The 13,462-nt window shown below is 40.2% G+C and overlaps 4 protein-coding genes across 4 annotated transcripts in view; all 4 read right to left on the bottom strand.

Annotated features, from left to right (window-relative positions):
* LOC107481745 (dynamin-like protein ARC5) overlaps positions 1 to 482 on the bottom strand; it is a 5,946-nt gene extending 5,464 nt beyond the window's left edge. The window contains exon 1 of the mRNA XM_016102050.3: positions 40 to 482. Within this exon, the coding sequence (XP_015957536.1) occupies positions 40 to 393 (354 nt within the window). The 5' untranslated portion in view covers positions 394 to 482. The remainder of the gene's footprint in view (positions 1 to 39) is intronic.
* A 631-nt stretch (positions 483 to 1,113) lies between these two features.
* LOC107481748 (uncharacterized) lies at positions 1,114 to 2,739 on the bottom strand. The gene is given in 2 exon segments (XM_016102054.3): positions 1,114 to 2,351; positions 2,354 to 2,739. Coding segments are annotated over 2 exon segments (1,341 nt in total). The 5' UTR covers positions 2,616 to 2,739; the 3' UTR covers positions 1,114 to 1,272.
* A 243-nt stretch (positions 2,740 to 2,982) lies between these two features.
* LOC107481747 (uncharacterized) lies at positions 2,983 to 6,285 on the bottom strand. The gene is made up of 4 exons (XM_016102053.3): positions 6,167 to 6,285; positions 5,340 to 5,980; positions 3,734 to 3,793; positions 2,983 to 3,651 (listed from the first exon to the last, which is right to left on the bottom strand). The coding sequence occupies exons 2-4, from the start codon at positions 5,934 to 5,936 to the stop codon at positions 3,313 to 3,315; spliced, it is 996 nt and encodes a 331-aa protein (XP_015957539.1). The 5' UTR covers positions 5,937 to 5,980; positions 6,167 to 6,285; the 3' UTR covers positions 2,983 to 3,312.
* A 119-nt stretch (positions 6,286 to 6,404) lies between these two features.
* LOC107481746 (uncharacterized) lies at positions 6,405 to 10,734 on the bottom strand. Its single transcript, XM_016102051.3, has 3 exons — positions 10,534 to 10,734; positions 9,426 to 9,570; positions 6,405 to 8,899 (listed from the first exon to the last, which is right to left on the bottom strand). Exon 3 carries the CDS (start codon positions 8,557 to 8,559, stop codon positions 6,697 to 6,699), a length of 1,863 nt encoding a protein of 620 aa, XP_015957537.2. The 5' UTR covers positions 8,560 to 8,899; positions 9,426 to 9,570; positions 10,534 to 10,734; the 3' UTR covers positions 6,405 to 6,696.
* Between the last annotated feature and the right edge of the window lie 2,728 nt (positions 10,735 to 13,462).

Here is a 13,462-nt window from a genome sequence, read left to right as displayed (position 1 = left end):
TTGAGGCCATTAAAGAAAAATGCAAGAAAGAAGATGAACCTGAATTTCGGGAAGGGACTTGTGGTGAGAAAGAGAAGGGTCGGAGTCAGAGACGAGAAAGCAGGAAGGGGAATGGGAATTGGGGTCGTACTTCATGTGGAGGGTGATGGGGCGGCGGGTCTTGGTGCCGCCGCCGACATGGTTGAATTGGAAGCCCATGAGGGCCTCGACGAGTGCGCTCTTGCCGTCGGACTGGTGGCCGACGACGAGGACGGCGGGGGCGTCGAAGGGAGTGTGGAGGTCCTGGGCGAGTGCGTGCAGCTCGTTGTAAGCTTCGTAGAGACGCCACTGGCACTGGTCCTCGCCGCCATCGTCATCATCAACGTGATGCTGGTTGTGTCTTGTTCCCTCCATGTCTTCTTCAACTGTCAACTGTGAACTCCTTCTAAAGATGAAGCAGCCTCCAACTGCACTTGCCAATCGCTAATTTAGGATTTCTAGTTTAGCGCCTTTTTTTTTCATTTCAGAAATTTATATATTATCCTATGGTGGAGATTTACCAATTGAAAAATGTCCTTTTTTTCGGGATAGTCAATTTCCTCGTTTGGACTTTGCTGCCACCAATACCTTATAATTAAAATGGAATTTGAATTTTTAAAATTTTAAATTTTACCTTAAAAAATAAAATAAGATTTTTTGCTATTTATTTTAAAGGTAAAATAAAAAAAATACAAAAAAATCATTTAAAGATATTCTCTAAAATAAAAATTCAAAATTTAAAAGATATAAATTTATTAAAATCATATTAATTTATTTATGCCTAGGAGTGACAACTTTGTTTTATCCTTCCCGTACTTCCAAGACCAAGCCCTTCAACCAGAGAAGAAAGGACAACACAAAAGGAAAAGTTCCCTTCAATTATAGACTGTGGTCTGTGGTATGATCGGCTCCTTAAGTTTTTTGTTTTTTCCAAGATGAATTAGACAGTTTTCAGTTCTAAGTATTATATCATCACAAATTCACATATACTAGTACTACACACTTATAATATTTAATGATTCTCATTCAGTATTTGATTTTAGCGAAATGTCGAACTCGGATGTAGAACCTGATGAGACATGAAGATTTGGACTAAGCTAAAAGCATAAGGTGCGGCTCCTTCATTTTTTGTTATATTGCATATGGATGGCTACAATAGATCTAAACATGATAAAGATACCAAAAAAGACAGCTAACAAATTCATTTTCTGTCCAAATATAATTATCTCTGATAATTGTAAATGTACAATATTCTTAAGGCGGAGTTAAGGCCCTATCCTTCAACAAACACTCTGCAGCTCTCCTCCCAGAGACCAAAGCGCCATCAAACGTGGCAGACGTCAAATAGTCACCGCAAACATACAAACCGGACTCAATTCTCGGGTTCTTACTAAGATCCGTGGGCGGGCACTGATTGGGTTGGGCAAATCCGACCCGGTAAGTCCTCAAGTACTTCCACTCACGAACCACTCTCTCTCCAAACCAACCCGAGAGCTCTTGGACCACCTTATTCGCTAGTTCATCATCAGTCTCACCCTCAAATAGCCCAATCAGGGATACTGAAATCAGAGCCTTATCGGGTGGTCCATATGATGGAGCCACGTTGGTCGCAAAGAACATGTTATTCACAATCCCCTTACCCGACCCATTCAGAAACAGAACCGGATCACTAACCGGTATCTCATCCCGGTTCGCACTAAAATAAATACAAACCGTGCTACGAGCGGGTTTTTTCGGAACCGGACCGTTCCTTCCCGCCAATAACTGAGCCGCTACCGGTTCTTCAACCGCCACGATAACACCAAGCTCGCTAGTCAAAACCTCGCCGCTCTGCAACCTCACGCTAGGCAATACGAAGCCGTCGATTTCGACAGAAACGGCCTTCGAGTTCAGGAGGACTGAGCCGGACGGCAACCTGGCTGCCAGCTGCTCCGGAATCGCCGATATGCCGTTCGCAGGGATAGTGTTGTCCCCGAGGGCAAGGCACTTGAAGATGAAGTCAAACAAGCGCGACGTCGTTTGGAGCTCTCTATCAAAGAAGATTCCACCGAAAAAGGGGCGGAAGAATCGCCCGATAATTGAATCGGAAAATCCAAGCTTCTTCAGAAGTTCGATGGTGGGAACCTCCTCTGCGGATAGAATATCTTCGTCAGATCTGGTGAGGACTCCAATTCGAGTGGATCCAATGAGGAGCTTATCGACGAGGGATCCGATTGGGTTGGCGAGGGACCTGGCGGAGTCCAAGAAGTGGCGGAGGGGGTCAGCGACGGTGTGAAACTGACCATCATAGAAAATACGGGCGCCGGAGTAGAACTTTTGGAGGTTGAGAGATTGCGGCCGCCGATGGCGTCGGAAGCTTCGAGGAGGAGGAAGGGGATGTTTTTGGAGTTGAGGTGGGTGGCAGCGGCGAGCCCGGCGAGTCCAGCGCCAATGACAATGACTCCGGTTTTGGGGAGGGACGGCGGTGATGGGGAGGAAGTGATGGGAGAGAACTGTGAAGAGGATTGGGGATTAAATCTGATTCGTTTTGGATAAGAAGAGAGGGAGATGAAGGGATTGGAGCAAGGGAGGGAGAGGGGGAGGGTGATGATAGTCATCGGCGTTGGATAAGGTTTTTCTTTGCTTCTTTCTGTTCTTGTGATGGTGATGCAGCCATGTATATTTTACGTGGACCAGGGCTTACTACCAATTCCAGACAATGACTAGAGATCATAGTATCTATCACTTCGGGCAAACCTAAACTTTTGTCACAATTTACAGATACAGATATCACTTCTAATATTTGGGAATACCATAAAAATCCCAACTCACAATCACCTCCATCAACTGATCAACCTTTTATCTTGGATGCAAAGCATTAATATACAGTGACAAGAAATACATTCCATCAAACAACAAATTTTATTACCTGGCTACCACCACCAAATCCAAAAGTGAATAATGAATATCATCTCAGTATCTATAAGAATCATATAATGCTATACTAGGAGTCGCAATTGAAACTTCCCTTAATTTTGGTCTACTTACAATAAGATGGGAGAATTATTAATTCTGTCAAGGAAACAAGGGAAGAAGTACTCACTCAATTAAACCAGACCATGCGATCAATCCTATCAGGGGATCATTAACAGTCACCACAGTTTAACAAATCAATGCAGCCGACCAAAAATTGTATTGGTTTAGAACTGGGAAAAAGGGGGAAAATTGTCAAAAGAAGTAGAAAAGTATGGTAGTAAAGTTGTGTATCTAAGGAGGCGGTGCAGAAGTATCTTTAATCGGAGAGGAGGCGTTTTATCAATTAATTCCCTTTTTGCAAAGTTCCACAAACACCGGCAGTCTCCGTTTAGCAGCATGGCCATAGAGAACACTAGAAATATATGAATCAACTTCTTCCTTTGATGCAGCTATATCAGAACCAAGGAAAACAATCATGCCATCATCCAGAGGTGACCAGTCACTCAAAGTGTTCGGGTAGGCATGGGCAAGGGTTCGGGGAGGCTCAGGTTTGACTGGTGAAGCTGGTTGGGATGTTGTGCCTAAACATTCAGCTGCTGCATTGTGATGTTGAACAGTCCGGCTATTTGAGCCATATGCGTCTGATCCTGCACTCAAAGAAGACTTGCCAGCCTGTGCCTGCAAAATCCAATACGTAATTGCGAATTAGGTGTTTACAAGGGACATGGTGACATACATCTTCCGAATTTTGATTATTTACCTCGAGTTTGGCCTTCATGGAGAGACGAGTTTGATGAACCTCTTCTTTTTCATATCCAGACTGCAAAATTGTGGCATCAAGTGATTAAACATCAAATACAGGCAATTAATTTTCACTGACACTTAATCAGAAAGGCGGTCTATTCCCCCTGTCAGCAGAGGGGCATATGCTGGAAGCCGACAATAAAATGCAGTTAGTTAGATGCCCTTTACCTTTCTTATATCACGGCCTATTGAATTTGGGTAAAGTGGTGGTTTACGATGATGGTACTTGGGCATCATTGTTTGGGATTGAAATGTAATTATGTAATTTATGTTGTATCAAAAAATTGAGATGCAATACAGAGAGCAAATTGATAGAAGCCGGTGCCAAACTCTTCGGGATGAAAATGTAGCAGATTCCTCAGGTAGAACTTATTCCTGAAGGACGACAGAATTTAAGGGAAAGTAGGATTTTGACATTTGTGCTAGTAAGAACAACACACAATCAAATATTACTGGTTAACCAAAATACATATCCAACAACAGCAACAACAAAAGATTTTGACTCTACCCGTTTGACAATCCCCACATCAAGAAAATAATCCAACACATAGAAACCTACAGGGTTTGCATAATTTCAGATTCGGTAACTCAATAGAAGTTATGATAAATCCAACACATTTTTGTAAAAAACGCCAATCACCCATCCTATAACTGAAATTACAGTTTCTTTAAACTCTTGCCTCATCTCCGCAAGAATATTCAAGAAATTATTAAATTTTCAAGGCAGCTATGATAGTACGGGATTGCAAACTGGTTTAGAAGTTTCTGGATTCTCAGCCAAGTAACAGGTAAAGTTACCCTAAGATTAAGAACTTCCCATTTATACCCCCATCACAACCAAGACGCAAACTCTTCACACGATCGAATTATATACAAAATTGGAGCAACTAACATACCTCGCAATCTTGAGAGGAACCAAATCACCTTGTATAACTTTTTAACACCGCTTAAACTCTTTATTTTGAACCAAACTCATAAAAGACTTGCCCAAGAAGTCAAAAAACTATTGTCAACCAGGACTTCCAAGTTCCTAGGTATAGATAGAATTTTCTTTTTGAGTCTAACCGAGTTCTACACTTGTTAGAATATTACTATCAAGCCATCCATCCATACGTAAAATGCAAATCAAATTACTCATCTGTATGTGATAACTTTTGTTGTAGTCTTTTACTAGTTTTAGGCGTTTCTCCTTCGCAAACCACATGCATTAATAGCACTCACCGCTAAGCCTACCCTATATTTAATTTTGCAGAACACTAGCTTTTTATTAGCCTAACAAAACCATATAATATCATATTAGAGACCAAATACTCATAATAAATATATATAATAATAATCCAGGTCAAGATTTCAAAATTTTTATCTTTGAAGGAGCAAAACCAAAATAGACTGAATTACAAGGACTAAATTAAAATACACGATTGGAAAATGCAAGAGCTAAAGGCCAGATTTTCAATAGTACTCCAAAACCTAAACAAATTATGGATACTGAAAAAAAATGAATATTAGTCTCAGAAAATATCGTATAACCATTAATTTGTATAATTATGGCGCGGACTAACCTGGCTTTTGGCGTTACTGCGGCAGTTTCCTGATTCATCCCATGCTTGGTAACCCTCCGTTTTGAATGCGTTCTTCACCCACGGCGACGGTGAAGATGACGATGAGGAAGAAGAACCGCGCCCAGAGGAAGATGAAGATCTTCCGCTTTTACCTCCCGACGTTGACCTAACGAGGATATCATCCATCACAAGAACTTCCTCGTCCACCTTCACAGGCGTTCTATACATCGGAGCGATCTCCAGGTTCTCCACTGAAGAAAGCGGCGAGAGCGACAACCTACTGCGTGGACCGTAACTGCTACTCCCCGAACTTTTTGAGGACTTGTACTTGCCGGAGCCGTACGTCGGAGAAGTGAAGGCATCGCCTCGAGTCACGGACTTGCCGGAGGGAGATCCGGCGAATAAGTATCGCGCAAGCGGCGAGCCGACATCGATGTTCTCGGCGAACGGTTGGACTTGGAGCCTTGGGCTCATCGTCAAAGATTGGAGGTAGCGTCCTCTCTGATCGTCCATATCCTTCTGCAGCGGCGAAAGGTTTTCGTTTGAAGCCTTCACCTTCGAAGCCTTCATCTTGCCGCTGCTTCGCGCGCTTTCCATCGCTATTAATTCAAACTCGGAAAATCACGAAATCATTTCGATTCCTGCATTTGAACAACGAAAAATCACGAAATAGCAAAATCTGATTCAATTTTCCTCCTACGAAAATTCAACTCTCATTTGGTTTTGCAGCAAATTAACTATTGATTATTTTCCCCCGGGAAATTGCCGGAAAGAAAAGAGAATCGAAGAAGGAGAATTGGAAAACAGAGAATCGGATAAAAGGTTACATGCATAGTAAAGCGAGAAACCGTGGTGTTCTTCAGCAGAGAGAAAAAAAAAATCGAGTGTAGCGTAGAGGATGACAAAAAAGTTGTTGCCTTTCTGAGTTGGAGAACTCTGTTATCAGAGAAACCTCTAATTTATAGCTGCAAGGCTGCAACTGGGTTAGTTTCACAGGCTCACAGCTGTACTTTTAAGTGTCAAGAAAATAAGGTTAACTTGCGAACAAATAAAAAGAACACTGGAGACTCGGGAACACAATAATTTAACTGCAGCAAATGCAGAGAATGATTCTGTTCGTGGCAGTGGATTTATGTGATTGGTTTTACAATGCCACCTTACATCGACGAATGAAAGCTAAAGTACAGATGAAGCGCTACAAAATAATAGCCTAATGGCTAACAATAATCAACACCCGAACTATACACCCCTTATTCAACAAGCAGCACAAACTTTATACACAATTCCATGATGGAAACCAACCCTACACCCTAAAATTTTCTACAACTTGCCTAGTCACCAGATCTCCCCCTTTATCTCAGATTCCATCAAGTGCGTTCTTGAGATTCCCTCCAAAATACAGCATGAGGTCTCCACCGTGGACCCTTCCCTCTGGCAGTTCAAAGCCTTTCCGCACGCCACTGCTACCGGCAGCAAAACCGTGGCTGTTTCTATCCTGCTCTGGCTTCTTGGAAGTAGTAAAAAGGTTTGGATAAGATGGTGATTTCATTGAAAGTGGAACTAGCACCTCCTTGGGTATGAGTTGCTGCCTTTTCGCTGGTGTTTCCATAGAATCATAGGAATCAGAGACAACGCTAACCCCTGAAGAAGAATTGTTATCAAAGCTGCTACAGACAGTGGAAGCAGAAGGAACAAGACCACGGAAAATTCCCGGAGCAATGAGACTTCCCTTGTTAGTTTCACGCTCTTGGACCANNNCTCCCCAGCTACATCTCTTTCCTCCACCATGTGCCTTGCAAAAATCTGTGCTCCCCTGTGCGCTCTTCCCACATCCTTCAAACTTGCACCGCTTCCCTCCGCCATGCCTCACACAGCAATCAGTACGGCCACGTGCACTCTTGGTGCATCCTGCAACAGCACACCTCTTTCCACCACCATGAGCAACACAGAAGTTTGTGCCACCATGTACACTCTTTGGGCAAATACCACCACCATTGAAAAGGCAGCGTTTTCCTCCACCGTGTGCCTTGCACAATGGGGTGCTCCCTTCAGCACCTTTGGTACAACCTGCAAATGAGCAACGCTTCCCACCGCCATGTGCTTTGCAGAACAAGGTGCTCCCTTGTGCACCCTTGGTACATCCCTGGTACTGACAACGGCGTCCACCCCCATGAGAAATGCACAATCCAGCTTGCCCCTCAGCACTTCGGGTGCAACCATCTATCCTACATCTCTTGCCTCCTCCATGTCTAATGCAGAGTCCTGACTTACCTCGCGCAGCTTTTGTACACCCTCCTGGAAACCCACAACGCCTACCACCACCATGTGCTATGCAATAATCTGTCTTGCCCTCAGCACTTTTAGTACAGCCCAAGTGCTGGCACCTCCTCCCTCCGCCATGTGCCTTACAATAAGCAGTGCGGCTCTCAGCGCCTTTGTTGCATCCTGGTTTCTGACATCTTTGTCCACCCCCATGTCCGATACAAAGCCCTGAAGCACCTCGAGCTCCCTTTGTACAGCCAAAAAACCTACACCTCTTAGGATTGCTTGTTCGGATATCTGAAGTTATGCCTGTAGCCTGGAGACTAGATCCGTCTCCATGAGAGTAAGTGGTAGCACTAGATGTTTCCAGGGACAGCTGGTGATTTGTAGCAAGAATTAGTTCTTGAGGCTGCACCGAGCTTTTAACATTATCCATTCTTGGAGCTAAAAGAAGTGATGGCATATAACCACCTGATTTCTTTGCTGAGGTAGAACCCTCATCAACAACAGGAACCCTTGAAGTTGAATAATTATTTTCAGCAAATGTTTGGCTTGAAAAGTGCGACATATTTACATCAGCCTCAGTTGAACCTGAGCACTCCAACACGCTTGATGCCTCATTATTTCCACCAGAAAGACCAAGTTGAAGGATTGAATCACATTCAGATGGCATGTGCTGAGGAAAAGGGCTAGCTGAATTTTTCTTCTTATTAAACCCCAAATTGTTGTAGTCATCGTCATATGCCATCGGGGTTGGGCCCAACCCCAGAACCAATCTGCAGCCATCATCAGAAGCATTTTGAAATTTCATCCCAAGATTGCTCTTTGTACATCTATAATTAGTCATGGTTTCTCCAAATCCAATGCCATTCAAGCATAATGTAGTATCACCGAAGTTATCATTTTTCCTAAGTTCAGCATCATAAGGAGATTGTGCAGCTTTCTTGTTTAAATCCATTATCCAGATGTCGTGTAATACAGCTAACAGAAGGTTGAGGTAGCAAAGAAGGTCACCGCATAGCTACTAGAAAATCGACATACCTTCAGAAGTTTATCACTGGGAAAAGATGTATCAACATACAGCCTCCGCCACTAACAAACCCAGATGTATCTGATCTATCCATTTTCCAATACACAGGACAAAGTTCACAAATTCTTTCAATGAAGCTAATTCTGCCAAAAGTATCTTATAACGTCTCTTGGAAAGAAACCTTTAATAAGATTGGCTAGTACTGATGTCACAAGTTCTCTGGAGCTTAGCGTGCTCCTTCTGGACAAATCATTAACCTTCATCAACCCTGACAAAGAAGGAAGACATAAGTCTTTGAGAATTAATGGCTAAGGAGGAGATAGTTATTCTTTTAATAACCCAGTGAGACTTGGATAGCCCTTTCACCACCCTAACTATGCAGTCTGTTTATATGATCTAAAGTAAAACTAAAAGTCAAGTTTTTACACCTCACATCAATCATGAGTCCATTCTTACACAATGAGTTGACCATATTGATATGTTAAGAAAATGTGAAAACAGAAACGACCAATAGTAACAAGCAAGTATGAAATAAAAGCATCTTGATGTATAAAAACCAGGAATGAATTATGACAAGAACTAAAAACAAGAGGATAGGATCAGATTATAGACAAGGAAAGTTTTTTCATGTCATTAAAGTAGGACCTTAATTCTTTCAGGAAGACAAATGTCAAATATATCTTTGCCTTGAAACAGACCAAAAAGAAAGAGGGAACTAGAAATTAATTAATGCTTCAAACAAAAACAAAACAAAAAGATAAGGAAACTGAAAACACCGTGAAGATTTCTCTGACCTTTGCCGATTTAATTGGTGAAAGATCCATTCCTGCCTTGTTTGTATGGTGTTTCAAAGCAATAATAAAATCCTTCCAATATATGATTTTACTTTCAAAGCTTTCAATTCGCTTTTGAAATATATAAAGGAATGCTAAAGACCCCCTGCATGAAAGTTGAGCACGAGTCATATCAAGCCACAGGCTAGGAAATCAATGGAAGAGAGTGGTCCTCTTGCAGCAAACGAAAACAAGCTTAGTATAACCAACACAGAACACACTAGCTACATGGCTTCAGCTACTTATTCAAGATATCGTAGTAGTAAGATAGTTATACAACCAGCATGTATGCATGTAGTAATAAATAGTGCTCATAAAGAAGATGTTAGAAGTATATCAAAACAAGAGATGCAGCAACAGGTAAGAAAAATTTGCAGCTTCCATGTAACAAAGCAGTAGATCCAAGATAACAAAATCACAAAAACAACACATCGCTTGGAATCTTAGAACCTTAGAACTAAGCTATTAAATAGGGATAAGAAACAACTGAACCAAAAAGAAGTAACGTAAATAATTAAAAGAATAACCAAGTTGCCTCCATATTACCAACATAAAGAGAGAAAATTATTAATCAATTACATCAAGGACTAATTACTTATTCCAGAAATTCAATCATTAAACTTAATGATTAATGAGCAAGACACACAAAGAAAACACTAAAACTTCCAGAACCAAGTCTAGCAAATTCACCAACTAAGAACATAAGAATATGGAGAATAAGACTAATTAGTAAACAACAACTGCATCAAGAATGGTCCCCAAGCTCAAAAACCACAATCTGAATTACCAAAACCCAACAAACCAATTGCAAAGTAACATCACCTACCAAAGACAAGTTCAAATGTTCTGTAAAAAACAAAACTTAGCAAAGGATATATGAAACCAGCTGGTAACAGCTCAGAAAAACAAATAAGAAGAAACCTTCGCACGATAAACAATAAGAAAGCCTTAAAAGCACAGAAAACCAGTAATCCAATTATCACGTAGCAAAACGAATTGCAAAAACAAAGTTGAAGATGGAATTAACGGAAATATATCGATGAAACTAGAATCAGATTGAAAATATTACCCTAAGCGAGCAGAATTCAAAAGAGAATAAGTTTCCAGATCTGGGAATCACTGAAGCCCCCCTCCCTTCTTCGAGACTAACGACCTATGAAGAAGAAAACCCACGGAACAGGAAGAAAGAAGATTACAGAGAGAAAGAGAAACTCGTTCAGTAATAAAGCCCTGCAAATAAACAAAAAGTTAGGGGCGGCTCAATTTTCATCGCTCAATTTATTTTATTTTATTTTATTCTGTGGAAAGAGAAAAAGAAAAGAAATTCTTTGGTGACTGAGCAATGAGAAGGTGGGAAAAAATAAAATATCGAGGGTGCATTGAAATGACGAGAATGACCTCATTGGCAAGTGGACGAGGACAGGCGTCACATGCTGGCGGGGCATGCAAACTTTTGGTTGAAAAGGATGCACCCTGAAATCCCGAAATTGCCACTGGAATGAGGGCTTGTGTGGACAGCGCGAAGGATGGTTTCGTCTTTCTCCTGTCTGTCCATTCTCGGGTTTTGTGTTTTGTCTTTCGCTAGTGGAAGCAGAAGCTGTCGTGGCGCGCTCGTGTCTACCAGCATAGAACAAAAGTTGGGGGTTGTTCCTCTGCGGAAACAGTGTTTTGGTGAGATAATCCTGACGGTTTTGATGATTTGGAAGTTTATAAAGTCAACTATTTACAAACCGAAATCTTTCTTAACTGTGAGGATTATTGTAGACGATTGCAATCACCTTAAACAGTGAGAATCTAGCTTGATGTGAGCTGGAGTTGATGACGTAACCATCAGGCTCGGCTTTTATTTTTAGCAGCTCGACTAAGCTTATTTGTTTGATCCAACTAGGACAATAATGCAAGAAAATTCTTTTATTGATTTTAGCTGCCATATGTTTTAAAACTTTATGTCAAAACCATGTGACCTGTTAGTCAGCTAAATTCTTTAAATTAATTAAATTATAAATTTAGTATGCATAATATACTAATAACGTATGACTACGTTAGATTTGACTTACAAATATGATAGATGGTAGAGTTTTTGTGCTTGGACGCTGAGACGCAAAGACCAACTAGAGTCTAGAGCAAGGTATTTAGAGGAAGAATAATAGGAAGATATCATTGACAAAAATTTAAGATTATTAAGCTTTTAAACGATCCAATAACTAATGAATATTGACTATGTGCATGTTTGGGCGCCATTATTTTGTTAAAAAAAGATCTTTTTTGAATGAAAAAAGATCTTTTTTAATTTTTTAATGTGTTTGGCAAATTTTTAGTAGTAAAAGTAAAAGCACTAGTAAAATAAAAAAAAAGATCTTTTTTGAGAAACTGTAATTTACATCTTTTTTTAAAAGATCTTTTTTCTTAAAAAAAGATGTTTTTCATGTAATAAATAAATAAAAAAATACTTTTATATTGTTATACTCAAATATAATTGATAGATAAAAAGACATTTTTACATGAGATATCCAAACATAAAATTACTTTTACTTCTTTATAAGATCTTTTAAAAAAAGATAACTCGAAAAAAAAATCTTTTATTAAAAGCTCACCCAACCAAACCCTATGACTATGAGGATTCTTCTTACCTTACCTATAGCCGTTGAAAAACTACCTCAGGTCCTCATCTGTCCCTATTGGTTCTCTTTTTTTATTTCACAAAACTGATTCACATTTACAACCTCATATAAGTAATGAAAAACAGGGGCGCGGAAAGAAAGGGTTTTTAACAGCTCATTTATGATTGCATTGTCTTTATACAAGGTCATTAGTAGTTTTTTTTCCTTTAAAAAGTAAAAAGATAAAGCTCAATTGTATGTATTATTTTAGTAACTTTCGTAGTTTATCAAATTTGTTTTTTGATTAGTCTATTGTTTTGCATGAACAAACTTTATCGTTTGTATTCATATATAGCCGCTGGGAGGTAAAATTTATAATAGAGTTAACATAAAATTGATCTAGTCGTTTGGATTAACTTTATGGACTTCCATTTCAATGCTTACATTTTGTCATATCCACATAAGATGAAAATAATATATGAAAATATTATGTACTTTTATGGAATATACTAATAAATATAGTCATATAGGTATGGTATGATAAAATTTTAAACTAATGTTTAAATATAACTTATCAAAAGTCATAACAATTATGTTAAATTCTGTTAGGTAATCAACTAGGGATCCTATCAATTTTTGCAAGATCTTAATAGATTAGATCCAAAAGTCCAAATTATCAAAAAATTATTTATCTAATTCCACAATTTTTATCCTAATTATCCTAATAAATTTAAAAAATTACCGTTTTATCTAATGTCCAGTTTTTACCATTGCGTTTCACTTCTCTATTTCCATACCGTTGGCTAATTTTCTCTGCATGGCGGCGATTTTCGCATCTTTTCCTTTAGTCGTCTTCTCTCCCACAACTAACCCGAATCAGCGTCGTCCAGTGCTTCGGCGAAAAAGACACTGTCTTTGCGCTCGAGAAAGCCATCCACGTCGACCGTGATGGCACTTGTTGCCACCTCTGCTTCGGACCCTTATCATAGATGTCGTCGTGGATTCGTCTTCTCCGGTGGATTTGTCAACGCTCCGCCTCCTTCAGCATTCATCGCGTCGGCATGGAAGCTATCATTGTCGCCAGGACGTGCGGACCCGTGTCCTCCATATCCATCGCATGCCACTGCTCTACTACCACCTAATTCATCTTTGGATATGTCTTCTTAATATGTCGGATGTGTCTTCTGAATGTGTCTTCCTATGCGTGTGTCTTTTTAATGAAAGTGTCTTTTTATATATATGTCTTCTAATGAAGGTGTGTTTGGGGATGCGGATTTTTTGTTTGCAGCTTTGGGATGCGGCCAAACTTGTGGGGGTGAAGGTGCGTGCAATCTCGATGACAATCCCATTGCGCGCAAACTTCCGTCGCTGGCTGATGACAGCATTGATGGCGTCATG

Source organism: Arachis duranensis, chromosome 3, assembly GCF_000817695.3.
Source record: "Arachis duranensis cultivar V14167 chromosome 3, aradu.V14167.gnm2.J7QH, whole genome shotgun sequence".
Classification (NCBI taxonomy): domain Eukaryota; kingdom Viridiplantae; phylum Streptophyta; class Magnoliopsida; order Fabales; family Fabaceae; genus Arachis; species Arachis duranensis.
The sequence above is the reverse complement of the archived record's forward strand: the minus strand, read 5'-3'. Positions and strand labels throughout refer to the sequence as shown.

What these genes read in the sequence shown, in the direction of transcription:
- LOC107481747 (XM_016102053.3), bottom strand. Translation starts at nt 5,936, where the DNA reads ATGGAAAGCGCGCGAAGCAGCGGCAAGATGAAGGCTTCGAAGGTGAAG. An exon ending in GCAGTAACGCCAAAAGCCAG is followed by an intron (nt 3,794 to 5,339) that starts GTTAGTCCGCGC and finishes ACAATTTTGCAG; the next exon opens with TCTGGATATGAAAAAGAAGA. An exon ending in CCATGAAGGCCAAACTCGAG is followed by an intron (nt 3,652 to 3,733) that starts GTAAATAATCAA and finishes TGGATTTTGCAG; the next exon opens with GCACAGGCTGGCAAGTCTTC.